Genomic DNA, 23,835 nt, shown 5'->3' with positions numbered 1-23,835 from the left:
TTCGCCGGATCGCTTTAGACTTGAAAACATCGCTGATCCTCGTGCGAGTACGGGGCTGAAAGTAGGGGGAGGACGAGTATGTTTGTGATGGTTGGAATCTGTTCATTGCTCTCAGGTCCCGACTATGGCGACGATGTGAATTATCGACTCTGACTGTAATGCACTATTAAATTATGAGTCGTAATAATATCTGTACTAGGGTTTTCAAATACTCGCGAGGTCATGCCCGCGAGTAAACTAGCGGACATGCATTTAGTGTCAATGCTCCAGCTGCGGCGCGACTGAGGCGGTGTTGAAATTGTAGTTTACAGATGTGTCTACAAATATTCACTACAATCAACGTTTTCCCTTCCATGTCTTGCATTGGTTGCGATTATTATTGCACCTGTCAACAGAGCTCTATCAGTTGTTTACAAAGAAGAAAACTGATCAGCCAACATGATTTCGAAGCCGATTCGACGTCATTGTATTAGCGTAATTGACACCGCAGGCCGTTGCTCTGACATCGGAACGCGAATGCCAAGGATTTAACAGCAGGACTTGTGTGTTACTCACAGTACTTGGAAATTAGAGATACTGTCCGTCAAATTGGGTCACCACGAGCAGTTGTGCGAACTACTCGACTGGTATTCCTAACAGCCCTTGCGCAGTAGATACGTCCCTTACCATGAAAGCGTACATGCGAATGATGTACTGGCGAATCCAATGTCGTACGGTAGCCGTTAACTTATTGGTCATTTGTTTGGGATATTATCGATATATAATCAATTATTATAATATACACAAGTCGCCGTTGAGCGGTAGTCAAAACTTGTCCTGAGAGTAAGGCTGTGCAAAAATCCATGAAATTTTGACAAATGTGATTCGGCTACTTACACACGAACGAGTGTGGATCTTCATTACCCACCTCTTTATCGCCTTCGCTATCGAAAAGCATGCTCTCACATTGATCAAACTCGATGTCCTGAAAGGCTTCATCATGTCGATCTATATCATCAAACCCGTCAAACGCCCAAAGGGACATATCTTCGCTAAAGAGATCCATTAATCTCGGTTCAGAGGTCACGGACAACATCGCGTCGCTGCTGAGCTTAGGATCGTATTCACTATTATTAACGGAGTTGGCTTCTGACAGCATGGTATTTGTGAGAATGGAAATGTTTGAGGCTGGAGTTATATCTAAAAATTGTTCCTACATATATGCACAGGTCAGTATAGATTGACTTGACTTACGAGATTAATACTACCAGAACCATGGAGCCTAGATGCTTCCGTTTCAAAGATGTTGTCATGACTGTCCATAAATTCATCAGAATTGTTTCGCGGTCGGGATTATTGTTTTCCTGTCCAAATCATTAATAACTCATTAGATTCGAACAAGTGCACAAAAGCCATAACCTGCGTGGGAAGGCGAGATTGCCTGCGGCGTAATATGTTAAGGAGGGAAGGGACGATTATAGTGTCGAGTAATTTAAATCTGTCTTGTATTGCCTAATCCCGGTATCAGTCGATATACTCAACCAAACATTGAGTAAACATTGCGGAGAATAGATACCGCTGCATAGCCCGGACAGAATAGGAGTGGCATATTAGGCGCGAGTTTACTGAGGATGATATTACGCAACGATATATCCGCTAAACCTAGCATTTCAGTAATAAAAGTCCCGCATTTCGCATCGACACGCTTTTTTGGAGTTGTTGCAGAGACTGGAACCCGCTGGCTGTGGAACGTGAATGATAGTGATATACTGCGCAACGGGACAATGACGAGTGCGGTGGAGTGTGACGAAAATACTGCGTTGACTGATAGTGAAGCAGGTGCAAATCCCACTGGTGATAAGTTAGTCTGGCGTGTACTGCTATTTATTATATGGCGCGTACGGTTGAATTCGGCGGTCAGTGTTGATGATGTTGAGTAATGAGGATTATTCGGGATCATCAGTATCGGCTCCAGTCTCACTGACATCCAAAACTATCAAGCAAAGGATTAGGACATATATCAGTCTCATTCCATATCGTCGGAAGGCAAAGTACTTTTGACCTTGATATTGACATTGCAAAGGTTTCAACAAAATCAATGGGATCCTGCGCCATTGTGTCTCGCTCGAACTCAACAGTAACGTGAATCTAATCCCGACGTCAGCTAGCGAGCTTAATTAATCAAATCCTACAAGCTGTAAAGTAGACCTTTGTGTAAGGTGCTAAAATCATCGTTGACCTTTCCCAATTCTCGCGCCAGGATTTTGTATCGCGAGTCGGAGGGTCTGTCATCCATGAAACGTCGGCCATTAAACTGACTTCGTGCAAAGTGTCTTTCTGACTTGGAGGCGCGGCCGGATCTCGAAAACGTGAAGATAGGGTCAGGCGTTCGGGGACACGGAAATACGATGTGTATGGTGCCATATTATCGTTAGAATCTTTACAGAGCGCGTCACGACAAAAACAAATAAAAAGTTACGGACAGTCCACGTTAAGTTTTATTAAGAATAATTATTTCCTTATCAGGTAAATTGACCGGACGAAGTCCGCTCGTCTACGCGTCTGGAGGATCACATCATCCGCGTTCACGTCATCACGCGCACCTACCGCGAGAAAAACCAGAACTGCAAGTCGAACCCGATCAGCGACGACTTCTAAATCCACAAGACCTCGCCAAGGGAAGATATTGCTGTGGGTTCTCACCTTCGTATAAGACTGTGCATGCGGATTATTCGCGCGTGTATAAGGTCCTAAGAAGTTTGCTGGGGCCGGCAACCGTACTGAGAGTTTTGTATTTATCGTTCATATGATCTCCAGTTGAAGAGGTAACGCGACGGTCTACGTGTTTTGGAAAGCTGAGGCAGTAGACCGATTCTACAACGCATAAATAGACGAGCCACTTTATAATGGCTTCGGCAAATGACAAAAATGCGATGGACGAGGAACTTCAGCGAGTGAGTGGGCTCGTAGAAGAAAGCCAACGGCGGGATGATCCTGCATTGCAAGAGACTGCTCTTCAGGATAGCTTAGCGTGAGATGACACAATTTTTTAGTGGCATGTAGTTCATCCGGGTTAATGATTGTAGGTATCTAATGAAGTTGCCGAAGACATCACATTTCTTTTGCAACGAGAAGAGACGGATACTTGCGGTTAACGCACTCCAGATGTTTGCGTTCCCGCCTACGCCTGAACTAGATTGGTTAAAAGTAACTATGGGACGGCACTTGAATCAGTGTTTTCTTTGCGTGAAAGCATACCAGAAAGCCAAGGTGCCTCTCATAAGCCGGTTTTTAGAGCTAGGGTAAGTACATAATGTATTTCCTCCTGGTTCTGCTGCTAACATGCGTAGGTTTGACAAAGAGAATGTCGACGAGTTCATGCATTTACTCAATGCATGGGACATTGACCGTCTAACTGTGGCTCTCGAACCGTCGGCCGTGAAATGCCGCGAAGCGACAGCGGCCGGGAAAGCTGTCGACGGGAAATCGATACAAGACTGCTTCAACGCGCTATACGAATGCTTGTATGCTCCTAATTTGATCACGGAATCTACTCCGCTATCCGCTGCGTTTCATTCCGTGTTTCTTGGTGTGCAGGCAGGTGGTAGATTTTTGCGGTTGTCGAAAGAAATCGTGCCCGCTATGATATCGTTCTCGTTTCTCAGGGGCGAACCAGAACTTGTGCGTTGGGCAGAGAAATCGATTGGATTTTTGGACAAAGTAGTCGGTGAGGTGGATTTTGATCCATGTAACAGACGCGCATATCATAACGCTGTCGGCCGGTATCTGGCTTCTTCACCGACACGGACTGCCGAGGACGTGATATTCTTTTGGAAAGCAATGAACCGCGTCCTCGGTTCACTGCACAAGTCTGTGATTTTGAATCATTGCTGCGGGAATAGCAGTGGCGGCTCGGGGTCGCATGAGGATAATATCGTCAAAATGGCATGGCTCGATCTACAAGCGTTTCCGGCGTGTTTCCTGGTTCTGTTGCCGTTATTTGGGACTTTCTTCGGTTCTCTGGGTGGTGATGTCTGGCCTGCATCCACACCGTTTATTCCAACGTCAATTTTGGACATTGTGCTTGGATCTGCCGGAAACATTGCCTTCGAGAACGCGTTACGAGCAGTGGCGACAGAAGATCTGAAAGCGATGGAACTATTGAATTGGGTACAGCCCTTTGTGGAATCCTTATCTGGCTCAAATAAATTGAAGTGCAGTGAGATCCTGGCGTCACGGTTCCTTGGAAAGTACCAGGATCCTGTCCAGTTTGGCACGACAAATACGGGGTTAAGGATACAATGCTTGTTAACGGGCTTGCATGTCCTCAACAGCTTGCTTGATTTTGGACAAGTCGATACCAGTGGCATGGCGTTCCGCGTGAATACCAATTCAGTGGACAAATTAATGCGGCGGGAAGCGAGAAAAGTTGCGGAGACCTATGCGAGTTTGATAATTGAGACCGCGATTGACAATAGGGCAGATTCTGGTCTTGGTACGGCCGCGCGGAGGGTGCTTGATGCGTGCATTGTATTGGATTGTGTGTCCACAGCTGATGAAAGTGAAGTCATGACCGATGAGATTTTGACTGCTGCAGTAATGAGGCAGCGTGATATCACGCAGATGGTGTTGACTGCGGCTGAAGACGAGGCTGCGGTGGCAGAGCTTGGAGTTAGTGGCGACGGCGCATCATTACTCTGCTATGGCGAAGGAATGTGGGAGCTACTTAAAGAGAAGATGCCATACAATGACATTGAATTTGGAAGATTTGTTGTAACATCTATCGCCAAGTCCAGGATATATTTGGCCGAGCCCTTGGATAGTATACGCATTCCGAGTGCGGCGTCTGCTGGTACATCGAATACAGCTTCTATGAAGCTCATATCTCTCAAGGTAAAGAAATTCAATGCTTTGAGCACCAAAATCGATCGTGTTTTAAGTGCTGTTGCGAACCTTTTGCAACACATTAGCGATTTCGATGCCGACAAGCTGCGGAAGGAGTTACTCATTGACGAGCCGACTGTGGAAGTCTTACTATGCCTCTCACTGTCAGCGCATAGCGGTCTTTCTCGGTACAGCCTCGAAATAGTAAAGCAGGCATACGACGCTTCAGGGCGTTTGGAATGTCTGCGGGGCCTATTTGGGTCAAATCCGGCGCGACTGCTCAGAGCGTATGTACAGACGATCAAGCACGCAGGCGCTGTGTCAACCATTTTCGGTCTCGGTCCGGTACCCCGCCTTGTGCGGACGACAATGGATGTCGCCGCCCTGCTATTTGATCCTCGAGACGGCTATGTCGCAACTCATAATAGCGCGATCGCAGACACCGACGTGAGAACAGCTGCGCATGCATTCTGGACCGCAGTTTGGCGTGCGTTGACCTATATTTTTAAGCGAACACTTACCTGGGCTCGTGCCTATCCCAAAGACATTATGGTAGATTACATGCGAGATGTCCTCGATCTGAGTTCTACTCTATTCGAAAACATTCAGCTTCTCGAGCAAGCGCTTACTGCCACATCGATGGGATCAACTATCGTTGAACTCCAATCAATCTCACCTACCAAGCCAACAACCACCGGTCTAGATTTGCTAAGCTCGTTAATTGAGCCACTTCGTGAAATGTGCCCGTGGTTACGACTGTCGGATGCAGCGCTGCTTACAGTTTGCGTGCGATTAGTCTGCGAGACTTTAAACCGATTTGCGAAAGCAAAAGCCGACGTTCCCAAGGATATTCTCAAGAAACTTGAGAAACTATCGCAGCAGACTGCACATCATTATAATAATCTGACGGATGCGCAGTGCTATGATCTCGTTATTGCGCTCAGTTTGTTTGACGAGCAGCCGGTGGAGAAAATCAAGAGCGAGAGTCCTGATATTGTCAATAATAAAGTTATTGTTAAAGGTGAAAGAGCATCGCCCTTCGACGACGTGCATGCGAAACCTGTCAAAGTGAGCAGCAAAGTGAAAGGCGGATTGGACGCGTGGCTTGAGAAAGGGAGTTCAACAGTCAAGAAAGAGAGCGTTGCCAAAAAGGAGGTCTATGATCTCGAATCAGACGAGGAAGCGTCGCTTATCAAAGAGTTTGAAACGGCAGAGAAAGCCAAGGCGAGGCAGCGAATCGATGCTATGTACAACAAAATCAAGGCCGAGGAGAAGTCCACGCCAAAGCCTAGTCTGTTGAGTGCTCGTCGGCAGGAGATTTCAGAACAGAGACAGAAGATGGCTATTGCGGCGGCTACAGCTAAGAACGATGTTATTCATCCTTCTCGTCCTGCTGGATTCCGTGTTGCACAGATGGCGCCGCCATCATCACGGTCTGCGTCTTCAAGCCGGCCAGTCAGTGGAACAAGTACAGCTGTAAGCTCGGATGAGGGCTCGAGCGGCGAGAGTGATAATGATATCGATTCGCTTTTCTCTCTTAGCAAGCATCACAGGCCAGTGCCGAAGCCAGTCACTGCCGCTCAATTGGCACCACAGCCACTGAAGGTGTCCTCTTCTCTCGCCGCGGCTCGACGTCGCCAGTTCGGTCCGCCAAGTATGACAGAGAAAGAACGTGCAGAGCGAAATATGCGAGCGCGGTTACGCGTTAACTTGGATCCCCTGTATCATCGCATTCTGCGATGGGACTACCACAGCGAGAAAGAGCTGCCATCCGATGAGGTCGGTAGTGATTTGAACAACTACAAGGCAGTTCCGAATAAGCTCTCTTCTGCGGTCGAGTACAAAGCGGTTTTCGAGCCGCTGCTGATGTTGGAATGCGTGCAAAATATTGTCAAAACTAAGGAGGAACGGACAGACAAGCCGTTCAGGCTGTCGATTACGAATAGGGTGTCCTGTGACGAATATATCGACGTCTACGCTTCGATCGAGGCTAAAATTCTCCCTAATATCAAGATTGGAGAGATGGATGTCGTCGTCATCTCTTATGTGCCAGATGACCAAGAGATCGTGGCAGGTAGTGGTGCTGCAAGTCAAGATCGACCAGCTCGGTGGCCAGATAAGCGGTATCTAAACTGTATGGCGAAGATTAAGGAGATCAAACGGTCTAATCAAGCCGGGCTCTCGGACATTGTACTTCGATGCCTTCCGAAGCCAGACATGGCAAGGCATCTAGTGCCACGCACAGACCTAAGTGCATTGCGTGTTATGGGGTACTTGTGCATATTGTCTTTGTGGCTCTGCTAGTAACTAACATGAGGTAGTATGACAACCATTGAACGAGAATACAGTTCACTGCAGGGCCTCCCATATTACGACCTCTGTGATCAAATATTGAATGCCAAGCCAGCCAGTTCTATTCGGGCGGATGCCACAAAGATCCGTAAAACTCAGTCGACGTATAATGTCAATGCTCCCCAGGCCGGAGCTATCATTGCAGCTATGGAGTGTACGGGGTTTACGTTGATCCAAGGGTGCGTTCTTATTGATAGTGTTTCATTGTTCGACATGGACTGACAGATTACGTAGTCCACCTGGCACCGGCAAAACGAAAACTATTCTCGGTATTATCGGTGCGACACTGACAACCACGAAATCAAGAGGTATTCCTATACTAATTCCTGGCCAGCGCCAGTCTGGTCCGCAGCAGGCATCAGGGACTGTCGAGCCGAAACGAATTCTTGTGTGTGCGCCAAGCAATGCTGCGGTCGATGAGCTTGTCTTGCGACTGAAGGGCGGAATCTGGAATTCATCAGGAGAAATATTTTTCCCGAGGATTGTCCGTTTGGGACGAAGTGATATCATTAACCCTGCAGTGCGGGACTTGACTCTCGAGGAGCTCGTGGATGCTCAAGTCGGAAAGTTCGAACAGGAAAATAACGCGAAGAGTGGAGGCGGGGTCGATCGCGGTAACTTACGGGAGCAGCTAAATAAAGTGCTTGCTGAACGAGCTGAAGTCGACCGTGAGATTGCTATGACGGAGGATGTGACTGCGAGAGACAAGTTGCGTGCCCAGCGAGATATGTTGAATGCGAAGAAAGCGGCTCTGGGGCAACGGCTGGATGAAGAACGGGATCGACATGCCGTGGTTGTGCGGACTAATGAAATTGAGCGGCGGAATATCCAGACGAGGATTTTGACCAATGCGGAAGTCATGTGTGCGACGTTATCCGGAGCTGGCCACGACCTTCTAGCGAGTCTGTCAATGACATTCGAGACTGTCATCATCGATGAAGCGGCTCAGTGTGTTGAGCTATCTGCACTTATTCCGTTAAAATATGGCTGTATTCGGTGTGCCATGGTCGGTGACCCCAATCAGTTGCCTCCAACCGTTCTTTCTCAGACTGCGTCGAAATTTCAATATGAGCAGAGTTTGTTCGTGCGAATGCAGAGAAACTTCCCGTCATCGGTGCATTTACTGAGTATCCAGTATCGTATGCATCCGCAGATATCCCAGTTCCCTAGTGCTCAGTTCTATGATTCCAGGCTAATTGACGGTGACGGGATGGAAGCTCGGACAGAAGCTGAGTGGCATTCTGCTGCAGACATGTTCGGACCATACAGATTTTTCAATGTGCATTCTCGGGAGCAGCAGTCTAAATCTACACATTCGTACTACAACAAAATGGAGGCGCTCTGTGCTGTCACATTATATCGCCAGCTTATGGAGAGTTTCCCAAAGCTTGACCTTGAGGGGCGCGTTGGCATTGTCACGCCATACAAGCAACAATTGCATGAGCTGAGAAATACATTTCGATCTGCTTTGGGTAATACTGGCATGCATGGAATTGACTTCAATACAATAGATGGCTTCCAGGGGCAGGAGAAGGACATTATTATATTATCTTGTGTGCGGGCGCAGGCAGCTGGTGGTGCAGGCGGATCTGTCAAAGGAGTTGGCTTTTTAGCCGATATTCGACGTATGAATGTTGCGCTGACGAGAGCGAAATCGTCATTGTGGATTATTGGCAATATGCAGAGTTTGGTCGTGAACGATGTGTGGAGGAAATTAATTGAGGACGCTCAAAAACGCGGATTGGTGTCTCTGTTTGATGGAGAGCGGTTCAAAGTTTTGGATGCAGCACCCGTGGTACCGCAGAAACGTCGTCATAATCATGCATGAGCATTATTACATGTACATAGATTTAAAAATGGCATAAGTATTGTTTGGGGGGGGATTTCCCTTATACCATAATTAATCAGATTTTGACAATGGTTTAGTAAATTTTTCCAACACATTAGCTGTCTCAATTAATCACTCGGACGGGCTCGCCCGCTAGCCACTGTACAACATCTTCGACCGTTTCTTCAAAGTAGGTTTTGTAGGTGTCGTCAGTAACGTACGCACTATGTGGAGTTATAAGGACTCTATCGCCCAAAGTTCTGAGCTCATTGTTGGGTGGTAAAGGTTCGACTTCATAAACGTCCAATGCTGCTCCAGCGATAGTACCATTCCGTAGCGCAGCGACCAGTGCCTTTTCGTTGACGATGGGTCCTCTAGATGTGTTAATCAGAAAGGCTGTTTTTTTCATCAGCTTGAGCTCTGTCTCTGAGATCAAATCCACCGTGCGGGGTGATAGTACGACGTGCAACGACACGAAATCAGAATTTCTGAGCAATTCTTCCTTGCTGCCAGCAAATTCAACACCAACTTCGGCGGCTTTTTCAAGAGTCAGGTTCTGACTCCATGCTGTAACACGCATTCCAAAAGCTTGGGCAATTTTCGCGACAGAAACACCTAATCTGCCCAAGCCAATAAGGCCGATTGTTTTGCCATATAGACCGGTTGCTAGTCGTCCAGCCTGCCACGGAACGGAAACGTTAGGCGTCGCAGTCCGCGTAGCATCTGGCACAATGTTTCTTGCGATCCCCAAAATCAGCGCCCAGATATGCTCTGTAGTCGACCAGCCTGGAGATTGAGTTCCGACGACTGTAATCCCAAGGTTCGTCGCTGCCTCGATATTAACCGCTAAGTTCCGCATGCCAGTCGTCACGAGTAACTTCAAATTGGGCAGGCGCCGGAAAAGCGATTCTGAAAATGGGGTTCGCTCGCGCATGATGCAGAGGATTGTAAATGGCTCGAGTCGAGCGACCAATGCGTCTTCATCTTGTATCGTGTCGTTGAATACGGTAATGTCGACTCCAGCGTCGATTACTGGTGTCCAATCGGCTATTTTCAGCGCCACGGATTGATAATCGTCTAAAATCGCAAGCTTTAATGTCATGGATAATGGTCCGTTTCAGCGAATGCGACGAATGGTTATTGCGGGAATCGAGAGCGACTGCAAGCTGGAATGACCTGGGAGGGTAAATTTTCCAATGGGCAATACCGTAGCAAATTACTTTCCGTAAGCAATAAATCTATGCTCTCTATTTCCTTATTTGGAAATGATAAAGTCGCCAATTATAGATGTGTAATCTCCTTATTTGTAACCAGGGTAAGGGTTTATTCGCGCCAAAACAGTAGATGACCAAATTCAATACAAACAATCAGTCTATTTGCAATCACAGCATGACAGACACATTGCTAAGAGTCATATCGACACCACAATCTGACAGCTGAGTGGCCCAATAGTTGTCACTGGGATTTACGTCGTCGATGTGTTGAAGCGTAAATGTGAGACCGAGGGTTCGGGTTTGATGCGTTTGGGTTGTTCGTAGATAAATTTTTAGGTAAAAATACACGACGAATCAGCACAACTGGATAGCATGTTCGATTACAAGTAAAAGTCTTAACGAACTTCTATAAATAAATGCATTTTGAAATAGTTAATTGTTTACTCGAAATTGGAATTCCCCGGCATATTGTGCTGCGATGCGGCCATCAATTCGCTTGCTTGCAACTTACGTGGCTTGCAGCAAGTGTGTTCGTCTTTGCTTTTGCAACTGTGGATTAGGGTACGAGACTGGTGAACGGACTTCAAAAGAGTCAAAGGAAGCGGTGCGGCGCGAAGAACTGCCAGACACGGTAAGTAGCTACTACTATACCCGCAACAAAAGATACTAGGGAAGATTATGATTTAGTAACTACTAACTCATAGAGACCAATGTCAAGCGTTCGTGTAATTCGGATCTGATAGTTTTCTCCTATGTACTAGACGTCGACTCAGTTGTGGTCCAGGGGGAAACGATGGCGTGCGATCGACAGACGCCATAAAGCTGTCACTTGTCCTGCGTTGAGGTTAGATATTGACGATCTAGTTTATATTCTGCAGCGAGAAAACCACAAATAACGAAATTGTAGGTAAAAGCCAACAGTCTCGCTAGCATTGATAATAATAGTCTTACTTGTCTAGACCACATGGCGGTTCGATAAATTTTCAAGGTTAGGGTAAATGGTTTTAATCCTATTTGGTCGCCACAGTTAACTTCAATCGACCGGACGATGTTTGGAGCCATCTCCTTGGCATCTAGAGTCTTAAACGAATTACCAATTTGAATATGATCTACAACGTTATGCAAATCAATTTAGTATATCTGAGACTTACTAATATCTACTGCTGCAGCAATTAGCATGCATGAAAACGCTGTGGTTAAAAGCCCGATGCCTCCGGGAGGCGCTAACCCTAATCGAGCTAATGCTGCGACTGATTTAGATTCAAAGTAGGCCCACATTTTAATTTTCTCGCCTCGGCCATGAAAACTCGATCTGCTCAACTCAACAACATCAACCTTCCTACGATATCGTCTGACCCACTTCAGAAGCCGCATATTGTGACATATTTGCTGGACTCAGAGTGACTCAATTATCCTAATACTGGGAGAGGGCCACTTGCTGCTTGCAATTATACCTACCTCTGTCGCGGTAGTTCCATCACCCCAATTCACCTCGCGGCTAGACCCAACGGCACATGATTCGCCTCGCATGAGTCCGTAATGCACGTATCTTCACAGCGCAAACAGCGCCCAGCTAATCTGGCACTGTCATCAGCGACATCGTTGCGCGATGTTCCGTTAATAGTGTCGACTCCGACTACTGCCATTCCGCCGCCATCGCCATCGCCGTCTCCATTGCCCACAACAGCTTCGACTGTTGTAGTGCCACAAGTGCTTACGAGAGGTACTCGGCCTGTCAGTCGCTCGGTCTCGTCAGGCACCAGCTACATGCAAATGCAGCAACAACTACAGCAACTACAATACACTACACCAAGTCAGCACTACCAGCAGCAGCACCAGGCTCACTTAGCACTCCTCTATTCTCATCACCAAAACCAACTCATCACTCCACCGGAAGAGTATAATCCCCGGATGTTGGATCTTCATGCTACAGAGGCGTCGTTGGATCACGTTTCCGTTTCTGAAAGCAGTGTTTCGGACGGCATAGATATTATTGAAAATATTATCAATGATAGCGATCAGGAGGCGTCTGTGGAAGCAACTGCCTCCCTGCTAAGCCGCCAACCATCTCTACGGAATGCCAATGCAGAAGTATTTCTCGACCCAGATGCGTTCTCGGATCTCGCCGACCGTCAGTCTGATGCAGGATATGCACAATTGGGCCCAACGAGTGGCGGAACAGGTGGAAGTAACTCGTCAGGATCATCGCCGGCTGCTAGTCTCGGGAAAGCGATATTTAAAAAATTTGTCCCCTCGAAACTCAGACAAGGACTGAAGAGACGAATGTCGGCTCCAATCGGGCCGACTTCACCAATTGCGAGTCTTTCCTCACCGCTATTTGCAACTTCACAGCAGGCACAACATTCTCTCTCATTGGCAACTACAGCCGTCACATCCCCATTAACTCCACAACCACAAAATGGTGATGGGTACTTTGATCTCGACATCGCTTCTAATACGAATCTTGAAACCGGCGAGTTCTTCCCTGGAGGGGCGCCAGCAAATAATTCTTCCCGACATTCGCTGTTACTATCGACCGGACCTGCGTCTCCCGCGACTACATCGAGCCCGCAATTACCAGTAGGCACAAGTATACGATCCGAGACTCTTAGGGGTGATGTGTCCTATCCAGTCGTTGTCTCGCCCTCACCTTCGGCACGTTCAGGCGTGGCTAGCCCTGTTACTTCTCTAACCCCCAGTGCAGTGGCTGCGCTCGGGACATCGTCGATTCCACATTCACCATTGCCTTCTTCTACTGGACAGCCGACGATTAGCTCCAGTGTGTTGGCGGCATCTGCTGCGATGTCGGCCGTAATTTCAAGTTCGCCGCCGATACCACCATCGCCACTGGCAACTCGACCTCCGCCAGAATTATCCGAAATTCCGACGCCATTATCGCCCACGCCAATATCGTCGCAGTCCTCATCGGTTGCTTCTCCACGCCCAGTGTCCGCACTAGCATTTGAAGGATCTGTACCTATGATTATGTCTCCATCAGGCTCGGCTGGCGCTTCAAGAGCAAATGTGTCATCTCAAATGGCTGGACTCTCGGTGACGTCCCTGTTGACTGCCCCCTCGTCGGCCCCAATTCCCGTGCAGCAATTACAGCAACGGTTATACCATCAACTAACGCTACAAGAGTCGCATGATGCGTCGGTAGGAGATGAAGCTTCGCTGAGGTCCAGTGAAAATACGAGTGCACACGCGCCTACGGCGTCGATGTCCTCCGCGACCTCATCCATGTCTGGGACGCAAATGCAGGCAACTGTTGAGTTGGCACCGGAGATATTAGACCAGGAGGCACTGATACGGGTCCAGATTGCGACACTATACGAGAAGATGCGTGCTGAAGACCAAGCATTTGAGGCAACCGAAAATCGTTTGGGCGAGTCCGGCTGGACGTCGGAAGAGGAATTAGCGGCAATTAGCAAGAATAGACTTGCGGCTAGACGCAAATGGGAACAAGCGATTGTCCAAGCGGAGGCTTCTCTTAAATCGAGTGAACAAAAAGATACTTATTAGATTAGATATACTGGAATTAGAAGAGTAAAAAAAGTTCGTGTGCGGGTTTCGGTTATGATAAACGGTGTTCGAAGGGTCTTTATACACGGGATTGGGTCTACTAGTTCGGATAGAAGGTATAGTAGCATGCAGAATGGATTGCTATTGTTTTTGTACATATTTAATTTACTTTTTTTGCATCATATTTCATTCTCTGTTCCAAGAGTCGAGCTGATATCAGCCACCAGGTTTTAACTAAAAAAATTAGAGCTTTTAATTAACCAACCCTTGAAATATATACAGTATCCTAAAACGCACAAAGCTATTTTCTAATTTGAACCCTTGGATCTAGGATTCCACGATCTGGAATGCCCAATTCGACAACTCCTGCAATTTCAGCCTTGAGTCCCTCCAACCTCTCAGCCGCAATCCTGACTTTTTCCAAATCATCGCCTACACTCTCGGATCCGGTTAAGATATCAACGTATGCATGCACTACCCAGACTCCCAAAAATTTCGCAGTTTCTGGATCCCGGTGTCGAGCCACCGTGTCAGCCACAAGTTCGTCTTCGTCACCGACTGGAATCTCGTGAAGTTGTGGTGGCGATTGTGGAGATAGTTGCGTGACTTTGATGATTACCATGCCGCTGTAGACGAACAGGTGGCCCCGCTCCAAGTAGTCGTAGGCATACACATAATCCAGTGCTCTGAGAAAGCGGAATATTATGCCCGTACTATCTGTAACACACTGTTCGTCTGGTCGGAATGTAGTTCTGTTAATATACTGGACTTGCACATTCCGTTTACCGGATTCCGGGATAGTGGCAATAGTTAGTGTCCATGGGGCGCTCCCGTTCTCCGCCTCGTTAGCTGGTGCTAGATCACGATGGACGTCTATCCGTGATGCTTCAAGTTGCGTCGCAGCAGGCCCAATCGCTGGATGTAGCGCGCCGGATGCTGATGCTGGCGTTGGAGAGAATACTAGGTGATGTTGAACGACGGGAACCGTGCGCATTCCAGTTACGGCTGATAGGGTCGACAGGACTGTCGCGAGCCTTGAAGGTGAAATGGCGGCATAGAGCGACAGTTCTTGGAGAGACATTGAGTGCCCCGCTGGACAATTCCGTAATAATATTATCGGATTAGTCTAACCTGCATTAAATGCTTTATTTCATAAGCATGGTCGAATGTCGCCATATGCTTTGAAGCTCAGTCTTGTTTGTCGGTGAAGACGAAAGCTATTCATGAAAATTGTCGGGACGTTAAGCGCTAGTCTGTATTAGTTTATGCAACCAAATAATAATCATTCGCTGCAACATCCGTTTTCAGTAATATCTAAGTGGCCCCCATAGAAACGGTTTCAGCGTTAGATGAGAACCAATGCGACGAGACACTGTGATTGACTTGTAAAAGGAAACATAAGGAATTTTACAGCTTGCGGCTGGTAATAATATTACAATAGTATTTGCCTCTCACCCTTAGCTTGCAATCAGAGGACTTTCCACGTGTTGCTGACAATATTGCGAGTGGTACGTACCCTTGTCTTAAATGACGTATGTGCTGTCAAGGCTTTATCACGTGACTGTCAATAAACAAACCTTGTGTCTATTGTGGAGTGAAGATCATAAAAAAGCAAATAAACAAGTCTGGGCAACAATTTTTAAACCACCGCGTTTCTAATCTTCGCCACCGGGCACTCTATCTTCACAGGTTCCACGCAATACCGATTTAGAGGTGTTAATATTGGGTTTAGATTGCTGCGCGACGAGGATATATTGAAAAAAAAATATGAATTTCTTGAAACGTGTTCTAGGAAGCTCGCCGAAACAGGAGCTGGTGAGTATTCCAAGTGGGCGATTGTACCTTTCGCGCTCGCAGAACTCAGTGAAAGGATACTCTGAATGCATGTAAGTAGTTTGTGACTTTAATATTTCCCTTATTGAAATGGCAAGGCAGGACGCTCATGGTTTTTGTGCAGATTCAAGGACGCGGTTGCGGCAGTCAGACGGACGACCACTGAGTTTCACTACCAGATTGTGGTGCAGCGTGCATATGAGGAGGGGGAGGAGCAGCTAGAAGATGAAGAAGATGAGGAGTCTTTTGACGAGTACACATTTTTGATCGACGAGGCTCTACACTTCCGGGAATCACAGAGTGATGAGGGTCAGGCAATTTTTGCTTGGAAGGATCTGTTGGGGGTAAGTGTTGATGCCGTGGTGATCGAACCGAAGCTCTAATAAGTCATGTAGGACCCTGGCGATCTCTACGAATTTGTTTGTGATGAGGGAACTGATACCTCTGTGATCAAGGATTTCTTCCATGTCGTGCTGCAGTGCCAATACGAGCGGAAATACAACAAATCGTCGAAATTGGCTGCTGATGATGAGTTATCGGAATTTATTTATGTGTAAGTTGGACCGCACATGACGAATGTGGTATACTTGAATACTAACTTGCGGCAGTGGGCATATACAATCACCACCATCACCAAAGGCCACGACTCCCAACAGACGACGGAGTAGCGTACAGGTAGCTGCATTAGCTCCAGCCACTCCTGGAGCAGTGTCTACGACTATGGCCGAAAAGTACCAAGTCAAGAACGTGCTTGGATCAGATGAAGCCGAGCTTCACGTCTTCGACGCGTCAACAGGAGTCTTCCTGCTCCAAGACAATGTGGTCACCGCTACTGTTAAAGATGTTGGTAGTTGGACTTACTGGCTCGACGTGTCATCTCCGAAGAAACCATGGTTAGGATTTCTGATCTCACCCGATATCAATCCAGTATTCAATTACGAACATCTCTCATTTATATTCAACTATTACTCAGACGATGGCTCAGCATCATCGTGGCTGTTGCATTTCAAAGATGCAGAAACTTTGGAGCATTTTCAGGAGATTTTGATGCGTGCGCTTTGGGAATCACTTAATCAGCAAAGTTGGATTAAGGCAAACTACGACGAGCGGGATTATGTTCTACAAGCGTTCAACGATATGTCTATGGAAGATGCACCGGCAGAAGAGGAGGAAGAGGCGGAAGAGTTTGAGGATGCGGATGAGGAGGTCCGGAATGATACAGAGGCATATGACGAAGACGAAGATTACGATAATGTGCTCGGCAATCGCGAATTTCAGGGTGAGGGCAAAAATAGTCAACTGGCAGTTGGATATAAGCATGACCGGTCATTCGTTGTGCGTGGTAATAAACTCGGTGTGTTTAAGCACACTCCAGGAAATACACTTGCATTCTCGACCACTATCGAGAACTTGAGGACACCGGATGGCAAGGCATTTTCACCGACAAAAGTTATGCTTCATGCAGAGGACTCGTCAATGATTTTGCAGAATCCAAACAAAAAGAGCAGTTTGTACAGTATGGACTTGGAGTATGGCAAGATTGTTGATGAATGGAAGATTCACGACGATGTCCCTGTCACTTCTTTCACTCCATCCAAGAAGTTTTCGCAAATGACGTCAGAGCCGACCTTTGTCGGTATTTCGGACAATAGTTTGTTTCGAATCGATCCTCGGTTGGCCGGTAATAAGCTTGTCGATTCGGAGCACCAGTCATACGCAACGAAATCAGTGTTCTCAGCTGTTGCCACGACGGATATGGGACATCTTGCGGTGGCTTCTGCTAAGGGAGATATACGCTTGTACGACAGACTTGGAATTCGGGCGAAGACCCAAATTCCAGCCCTCGGGGAAGCTATTATTGGGCTTGATGTGTCGGCTGATGGACATTGGATATTAGCTACTTGCAAGACGTACTTATTGTTGATTGATGCTACGATCAAGGATGGCAAGTACGCTGGTCAGCTAGGCTTCCAGCGGAGCTTTGCTAAAGACAGCAAGCCCCGGCCGAAATGTTTGCAGTTGAGGTATGTCGCAGCTGTGGCAAAGTTTAGCTCTATTGATTGTATGCTAATGATAATTTCAGTCCTGAACACGTCGCACAAATGCAGACCGAAACAAAGCAGCCGTTGTCATTTACGCAGGGTCACTTTAATGCTGGTGTCAATTCGAAGGAGACTACAATTGTTTCTAGTTCCGGACCATACGTTATTACCTGGAATCTGAAGCAGATTCTTAAAGGCGACAAGATATCGTACACTATCAAACGGTACACCGATCGGGTGAGTTGATTAAAAAATATTATGTTCCATACGTTCAGGCTGCTGACAGCAATTAGGTTACTGCGGATAATTTCAAGTTTGGAAGTGATAAGAACGTTATTGTCGCGTTACCGGATGATGTCGGCATGGTTAACAAGCGTAGCTTTAAGAAGCCGACTCGCGAGTCGATTGCGACTCCTGTGAAGCAGTTTAGAGGATAGGTCAAATCATCTTGGAGGAGCGGATATGTTGGGAATGGCCTTATGTAGTGTATGTATTATGAGTAATTGTTGTAATGTAGATTAATTATGGTAGCGCCGTAGTAATAATATAGTAAATTGCCGGGCCAGTAACCTAAATTAGAGTTGCAGAGTACCCCAATACAGTTAGACCGAACTGTAACAAGGTCAATTACCAACAGCCATTGAAGTTCCACGTTTCAATTAGTTGAGCCGGCTGGACCAGACATTCTTAACACAATACGTCGCCCATGTCCTGTTATACTTCCGTCACTCGATTTCGCGGTTGACTCCGACTTGAGCATCGGGGGAGTGCACATCTCCTTATCGCTTCCCGGTGTTCCGATGGTCTCCAATAGGGTTAGCGGCACCTGCGGTGCAAATTAATTGCCCCAATCTTGTTCTGACATTGGCAATGTTCCCTTGCGTACACTTCGTATTGCACTCAAATATACATGTTACCGGCCACTGCGGTCCCTGTGCTCGGGAAGAATGGCAACTAACGTTTGGGAAACAGCAGGCGCCATGGCGCCCTTGGCTACAGTGTATTTTGTCCAAATTGTTCTTGGTAGTGGACTTCGTCAGCGGCATGTGAAATCGTCTGAAGTCTTCGTCAAGAGGCCTTACAATACTGAATCTCTTTCAGATGCACTGAGCGCTACGTATAAGTTTTCGATAGAAAGTGACGGTCTTCTCTCGTCATATTCATATCAGAAATTACCGCCTTTTCAATATGTCGTTATCGCCACTCCACCTACCCAAACAAAATACATGATAAAAAATGTGATTGTGCTATTCGCGGCTGTACAAGCTCACTGGTCGGTGGACCAACTTGTGAGCTATGCAGAAGGTGGTAACAGCCTCAGAATTGCGGCTCTGTCCCTGCTTTTCTCGATAAGTTTGTTCATGATCATCATTATGAAAGGCTCTTTCAAAGAGGATGATGCCGGTTGTGCTACTGTCTATTTCAACGGTACAGGGACGAAAGGGTGACGTCTTCGGACTTCGCGGTATTTGATTCGTCGGAATGGATGGAGATTCCCATCAAATGGTCGGGTGAAATGTTGGTTCTGGTTGTAATCAGCATATTTTTTCGGAAGGTTCTGCTGTCAATGCTTGCGCCCATGATTGAAGTCTACCGCATAAAAGCTATACCGAGTATATTGAAGATAGTGCAAGCGATATTTATGGCACCGTTCTGCTGTATTTATGTGGCATTGCTCGTGCAAATAGTCAAGACGAGAAGGCACACCGTCCCCACCATCGAGGTGCAGCTTGCCCAGGCAGCTAGTGACAAGGACGTCGAGAACACCGATATTTTAAAATTCGATGTCGGGAAAGTTATCAGAAAGTTTGCGAACGACGTAGCGAAGGAGTTCGCTAGTAGCGGCAAAAAATGGATAGCTGACTCAGGTGTGTATTACGACTTTGCAATTACGGGGGAACACGGCGGTCTTGTATATGGCAGGATGAGAGCAAGAGGAACTTCAACAAATGATTGAACAGTTATCCTGGTATTAAATTGGGATAAATGGGTAGCAGCGGGCGAGGTCGTCGTCGATTTTCGGCTCAGTGTTTCGGATCCAGAGGTAGCAGCACCATGGATGACATTCCATTTCAATTCAGTCATCGCTATTTCGTTCTTAAACTCGAACGCTTATGTCAAAGGTTTAAGACTATTGTAGGACAGCGAGTTCAAAGCGTGTCACCAGCTTAAAATGGAATCCATAGCGTTCGTTGGTTAAAATCGGCTGATGATGATGTATACAGGCTGAGGTCATGAATATACAATAGAACAGAAAAAAGTCATTGTGCATAGCTTTCCAGTATAATAAACATCCGTATAAACCGATCAAAATAACAATGATGCATACAGTTGTACTCTACTATTGACGCGATCACAATATTGCCATTGTGCAAAATTAGATAGGTTCGATAGCGTCATTCGGATAACCTCCGGGTTAGTATAAAAGGTAGTAAAACGTCTCCCAGTTTTCTGATCACCCTTAGACTCCTTTAGGGTTAGCGGTTACTGCGGTGCAATTAAATGGCCCCGAGTCGTTATCGCTAATGGCCATTTCTCTGCTCGAAGAGGCAGCTGACCTGCCTAGATAGGAATAGCTTGCATTCCTGAATGAGAATTGACGCGCGGGGGACGCGCTCGGGACGCGTTTTCTCGCGTCTCGCGTCGACTTCGTAGGTTTGGCCCCTTGCAACAAGGCTGCGATGCCCTGCATTAGCACCATCCGACATCCTCAACAATTCATTAACAAGGCTCGCTTCGTGTGCGCGGCGCAAGCATTGGTGTTAGTTCTTTGCTCAACGCCAGACAGGGGCTCCTCCCCTTTATTCAGCAAGGTATCCCGTCTTCTTCTTCTCTTTCTTCTTTTTCCTACGTTTTCTCGCGAATTTGCAATCAGAATCGGCCGCCATGAAGTGCATTGATCTCTTGCTACTCGTTCTCTGCGCCGGACTAACTGTCCTCGCTCAGCCGTCTCTGGACTACCCTGTCTCAGATCAGTACCCTCCGGTTGCGCGATTGCAGGAGGCGTACTCGTTTACACTCTCTGCCTACACTTTCAAGACGACTGCTGGCACTAACTTGACCTATTCCGCAAGCAATCTTCCGCAGTGGCTAGTGTTCGACGACTCGACGCTTGAATTCAGTGGAACTCCGACCTCGTCGTCGGACGTCGGCTTTCCCTCGTTCACTCTGACTGCGACTGATTCGAGCGACAACACAAATGCGTCAGCTACTGTTTCTATTGCCGTCAGTAGTGCAACCGCCCCATCTGTTGCGATAACGTGCTCCGAACAGCTGAAGGAGAACTACACGTCTTACTCGGGAACTGGCATCTCGTTGACTCCCGGGGCCAGGTTCTCGCTCGAGTTCGCAGACGACACCTTTAAAGGCAATGTCTCAGCTGTCTACGGCCTGTTTTCTGGAAGAACGCCACTTCCTAGCTGGGTTACATTTCACAGTGATTCGGTGACGTTTGAGGGAACAGCCCCTGCCTTGTCGTCGTCCATCGCTCCACCGCTCGAGTTTAACTTCGTACTCGTTGCGACGGATATTCCCGGCTACTCCGCAGCCGAATCTTCGTTCAGCATTATCGTCGGACACCATTCTCTACAAGCTCACTCAGTGGTCGTAAATGCCACCGAGGGCAAGTTGTTTGAGCAACCTTTGGACGTTACATTAGACGGAACGAATATCTCAAGCAGTAACATTACGAGTGTTAGTATCAACGGCACTCAAGCCTGGATGAATTTTGACAACGAAACGCTTACACTTTTCGGTACTCCTCAAAATGAAACAGATGTTGGCGAGGACACGCAGGTTACAGTTACGATTATCGACGTGTATGGCGACGAAGTTGACGTCTCGATTGATGTCATCGTCATGTCGTCTGACTCCTCCTCATCTGTCTTTGGTACTTCGGGTCTTAAGAATGTTACAGCTGAGCGGGGCCAAGACTTTAACTACACACTTTCACTGTCGTCCAGTTCAGATATCAACAGCGTATCGGCCACATATGTTCCATCTAGTGCGTCCACGTGGTTGTCGTTTGACCAAAGTACATTCAAGTTCTCTGGCCAGGTCCCAAATGATCTTGATAATGTCGAAGTTATTGTTAGCGTCGCGACTAAGAGTGGGTCTAAGCAGACTGCTCAGTTCTTCGTTATCGGAAAGGGTACCGTAGTCACTTCGACGACATCCGCATCCGCATCGTCGGCGACGCCATCCGCAACTGCAACGTCATCACATTCCCTATCCTCATCCGCTGCTCCTAGTCCGACTGCATCTACTTTATCAACTAGTGCTGGATCGAATTCTAAGACAAGCAGCAAGACTGTGGCAATAGTATGCGGAATCATCATTCCGCTCGCGGTCATCGGCGCGGGTATCGTCGTCTGGTACTGCTGTTGTTTAGGTGGAGTTTCCGGTCGGCGCCGTCGTTCACAGGATTCTTCAGCCACCCAATTTTCACCGTCATCAGGCCGCAGTCATATCTCCAAGCCGATTCCGATTGAGGACAACTGGCCGTTGCCTCCACCATCACGTCCAAGCAGAACTTGGTCTCCTCCGCGCCGTCTCGCTGGAATGTCCGTGTTTTCCTCGCACAGACGGTCGTACTCTGATCTCGAGAAACAACCACACATCGCTGACGACGGATTCGTCATTCCACACGACTCCGACAACCCAAGTCGACCCCGGCGGTCGCGGATGTTTTCGTCACGCTCATCAATACGCGACTCACTAGCGAGCCTTGCGACTGTCGCTACCAACGAGATATTTAGCGTGAGACTAGTCGAGTCTAGTCAAGGCGATATCGCGGGTTTGGCCAGTCGCCGACATAGCCGGCACCGCAGCGCTTCCCGCAGTGAATCCGGCAGCGGCAGCAGTTCAACTATCGGACCATATTCGACATCATCTGGTGATAGTCCATCACGACTGCGTGCCGTTCGTGAAGAGGATATCGCCGACGATATGGTTGGGCTAGTTGGTCCGCCAACTATACATCAGGAAGACGACGACAGTAACGAACTTGACCAAGAGTATAGTAGTTCAGTCAGCGAGCAGTCTTCACAGCATTTCGAAATAGTTCCCGGAGCAGAGAGACAATGGCGGCGGACTTCGAATGCTGACGCCTCCGAACACGGATCGCAGTTAGTCAAATTTGCAAGCGGCGAGAGCTTCGTGAGCAGACAAAGTGTGGGTGGGTATGAGGAAGCAGCAAGTGCAAGCAGCGACGATGGACAAGTCTTTTTGTAAATTACAAGAAAAGTTGATTGACAGATTGGGGTGACTTTTATTTGCATTTCCCTGGTTTTGTGATTAGTTTCCTTATAGACGGGATTCGGGCGTTAATTCATGTGTCTTGTTCTTAGTCGCTTTTGCATTTTGGGTTAACCCCTTTGTCATTAATTTAGAGCCCTTGTACTCGAAAGACGAGTGCCGGAAAGATCAAAGTACGCGAGTTACGCACTCCATGATTGTTCCGAATATGCTTTTGGTACACTAATATACAATCATATACGAACTAAATTGCAATGGCGACACTATCTATGATACGCTCAGTTGCAATGCTGTATATAGACCCATGGCCCGGCTAGCCGCCGTGCAATGTTGATGCAAATAGAATCTGATCTCCTTGTTGAATCACATATTCCTCCTCGCCCTCCAACTCCCAGTCTGCATCGTTTATCAGAACAAGTATACCCGGCCGGCTAAATACTATTAGTCCATAAATGTATCCACTGAAGTATGGTCATCAAACGTACACATGATAACCATCTATAACAAACAATTCTCTTCGTTTATCAGTCATGACTTTCTCACATAAATGAACAACGAGATCGGCAATTGTAGGCGAAGTTTGCGAGCCGTCGCGCGGAGCCAGCGAGAGATTTATTGATCGAGAGTTGTCGAATAAAGCTTCCAAACCGCCACTAAGTTATGACTAGTTAGCTCGATATTTGCAAGTTTCGTTTTATAGACAATTGCATACGAGAATTCGACCGTTAGGGAAACAACCATTATGGTAGCCGATGCTCAAAGCGAACTGTGTGATCGATTGTGGGTTGATCCATCTGAAATTTAGTGTTCGTTCATGTTTGAAAGCGCGACAAAATTGGAGGGGCATCTTGAGACCAATATGCGCTAGTCCTGAGTAAGCTTCGGCGCTAGTCCATTTTGTCAGACATTGCCCTGATTGAGTTAT

At 47.3% G+C, this 23,835-nt stretch overlaps 9 protein-coding genes across 9 annotated transcripts; 5 read left to right on the top strand and 4 right to left on the bottom strand.

Annotated features, from left to right (window-relative positions):
• Window positions 1-581: 581 nt before the first annotated feature.
• Window positions 582-2,469, bottom strand: V1513DRAFT_451737 (uncharacterized protein). The gene is made up of 7 exons (XM_066899016.1): window positions 2,188-2,469; window positions 2,035-2,127; window positions 1,882-1,972; window positions 1,556-1,830; window positions 1,399-1,491; window positions 1,248-1,343; window positions 582-1,192 (listed from the first exon to the last, which is right to left on the bottom strand). Exons 1-7 carry the CDS (start codon window positions 2,401-2,403, stop codon window positions 869-871), a joined length of 1,188 nt encoding a protein of 395 aa, XP_066751421.1. The 5' UTR covers window positions 2,404-2,469; the 3' UTR covers window positions 582-868.
• A 320-nt stretch (window positions 2,470-2,789) lies between these two features.
• On the top strand, window positions 2,790-9,105 carry V1513DRAFT_228767 (SEN1 N terminal-domain-containing protein). The gene is made up of 5 exons (XM_066894414.1): window positions 2,790-3,010; window positions 3,066-3,281; window positions 3,330-7,133; window positions 7,185-7,394; window positions 7,450-9,105. Exons 1-5 carry the CDS (start codon window positions 2,886-2,888, stop codon window positions 9,041-9,043), a joined length of 5,949 nt encoding a protein of 1,982 aa, XP_066751420.1. The 5' UTR covers window positions 2,790-2,885; the 3' UTR covers window positions 9,044-9,105.
• Window positions 9,106-9,167: 62 nt separating this feature from the next.
• Window positions 9,168-10,145, bottom strand: V1513DRAFT_384368 (D-isomer specific 2-hydroxyacid dehydrogenase; the record flags this gene model as incomplete). Its single annotated transcript, XM_066895166.1, has 1 exon — window positions 9,168-10,145. One exon carries the CDS (start codon window positions 10,143-10,145, stop codon window positions 9,168-9,170), a length of 978 nt encoding a protein of 325 aa, XP_066751419.1.
• A 1,349-nt stretch (window positions 10,146-11,494) lies between these two features.
• On the top strand, window positions 11,495-13,963 carry V1513DRAFT_451729 (uncharacterized protein). Its single transcript, XM_066899015.1, has one exon. It carries the CDS (start codon window positions 11,797-11,799, stop codon window positions 13,777-13,779), a length of 1,983 nt encoding a protein of 660 aa, XP_066751418.1. The 5' UTR covers window positions 11,495-11,796; the 3' UTR covers window positions 13,780-13,963.
• Window positions 13,956-15,258, bottom strand: V1513DRAFT_451728 (mediator complex, subunit Med18). Its single transcript, XM_066899014.1, has 2 exons — window positions 15,080-15,258; window positions 13,956-15,027 (listed from the first exon to the last, which is right to left on the bottom strand). Exon 2 carries the CDS (start codon window positions 14,858-14,860, stop codon window positions 14,081-14,083), a length of 780 nt encoding a protein of 259 aa, XP_066751417.1. The 5' UTR covers window positions 14,861-15,027; window positions 15,080-15,258; the 3' UTR covers window positions 13,956-14,080.
• A 144-nt stretch (window positions 15,259-15,402) lies between these two features.
• V1513DRAFT_451726 (VID27 cytoplasmic protein-domain-containing protein) lies at window positions 15,403-18,229 on the top strand. Its single transcript, XM_066899013.1, has 6 exons — window positions 15,403-15,665; window positions 15,737-15,956; window positions 16,008-16,165; window positions 16,221-17,636; window positions 17,696-17,891; window positions 17,948-18,229. Exons 1-6 carry the CDS (start codon window positions 15,547-15,549, stop codon window positions 18,089-18,091), a joined length of 2,253 nt encoding a protein of 750 aa, XP_066751416.1. The 5' UTR covers window positions 15,403-15,546; the 3' UTR covers window positions 18,092-18,229.
• A 372-nt stretch (window positions 18,230-18,601) lies between these two features.
• On the top strand, window positions 18,602-20,089 carry V1513DRAFT_481087 (uncharacterized protein; the record flags this gene model as incomplete). The annotated part of the gene is made up of 3 exons (XM_066900348.1): window positions 18,602-19,069; window positions 19,147-19,522; window positions 19,616-20,089. 3 exons carry the CDS (start codon window positions 18,602-18,604, stop codon window positions 19,792-19,794), a joined length of 1,023 nt encoding a protein of 340 aa, XP_066751415.1. The 3' UTR covers window positions 19,795-20,089.
• Window positions 20,090-20,120: 31 nt separating this feature from the next.
• Window positions 20,121-23,257, top strand: V1513DRAFT_451722 (uncharacterized protein). The gene has a single exon (XM_066899012.1). It carries the CDS (start codon window positions 20,541-20,543, stop codon window positions 22,884-22,886), a length of 2,346 nt encoding a protein of 781 aa, XP_066751414.1. The 5' UTR covers window positions 20,121-20,540; the 3' UTR covers window positions 22,887-23,257.
• On the bottom strand, window positions 23,029-23,727 carry V1513DRAFT_451720 (ubiquitin-related modifier 1). The gene is made up of 3 exons (XM_066899011.1): window positions 23,623-23,727; window positions 23,396-23,563; window positions 23,029-23,341 (listed from the first exon to the last, which is right to left on the bottom strand). The coding sequence occupies exons 1-3, from the start codon at window positions 23,649-23,651 to the stop codon at window positions 23,224-23,226; spliced, it is 315 nt and encodes a 104-aa protein (XP_066751413.1). The 5' UTR covers window positions 23,652-23,727; the 3' UTR covers window positions 23,029-23,223.
• Between the last annotated feature and the right edge of the window lie 108 nt (window positions 23,728-23,835).

This window comes from Lipomyces chichibuensis (genome assembly GCF_038497645.1).
Source record: "Lipomyces chichibuensis strain CBS 12929 unplaced genomic scaffold V1513scaffold_42, whole genome shotgun sequence".
NCBI classification, from domain to species: Eukaryota; Fungi; Ascomycota; class Lipomycetes; order Lipomycetales; family Lipomycetaceae; genus Lipomyces; species Lipomyces chichibuensis.
The sequence above is the reverse complement of the archived record's forward strand: the minus strand, read 5'-3'. Positions and strand labels throughout refer to the sequence as shown.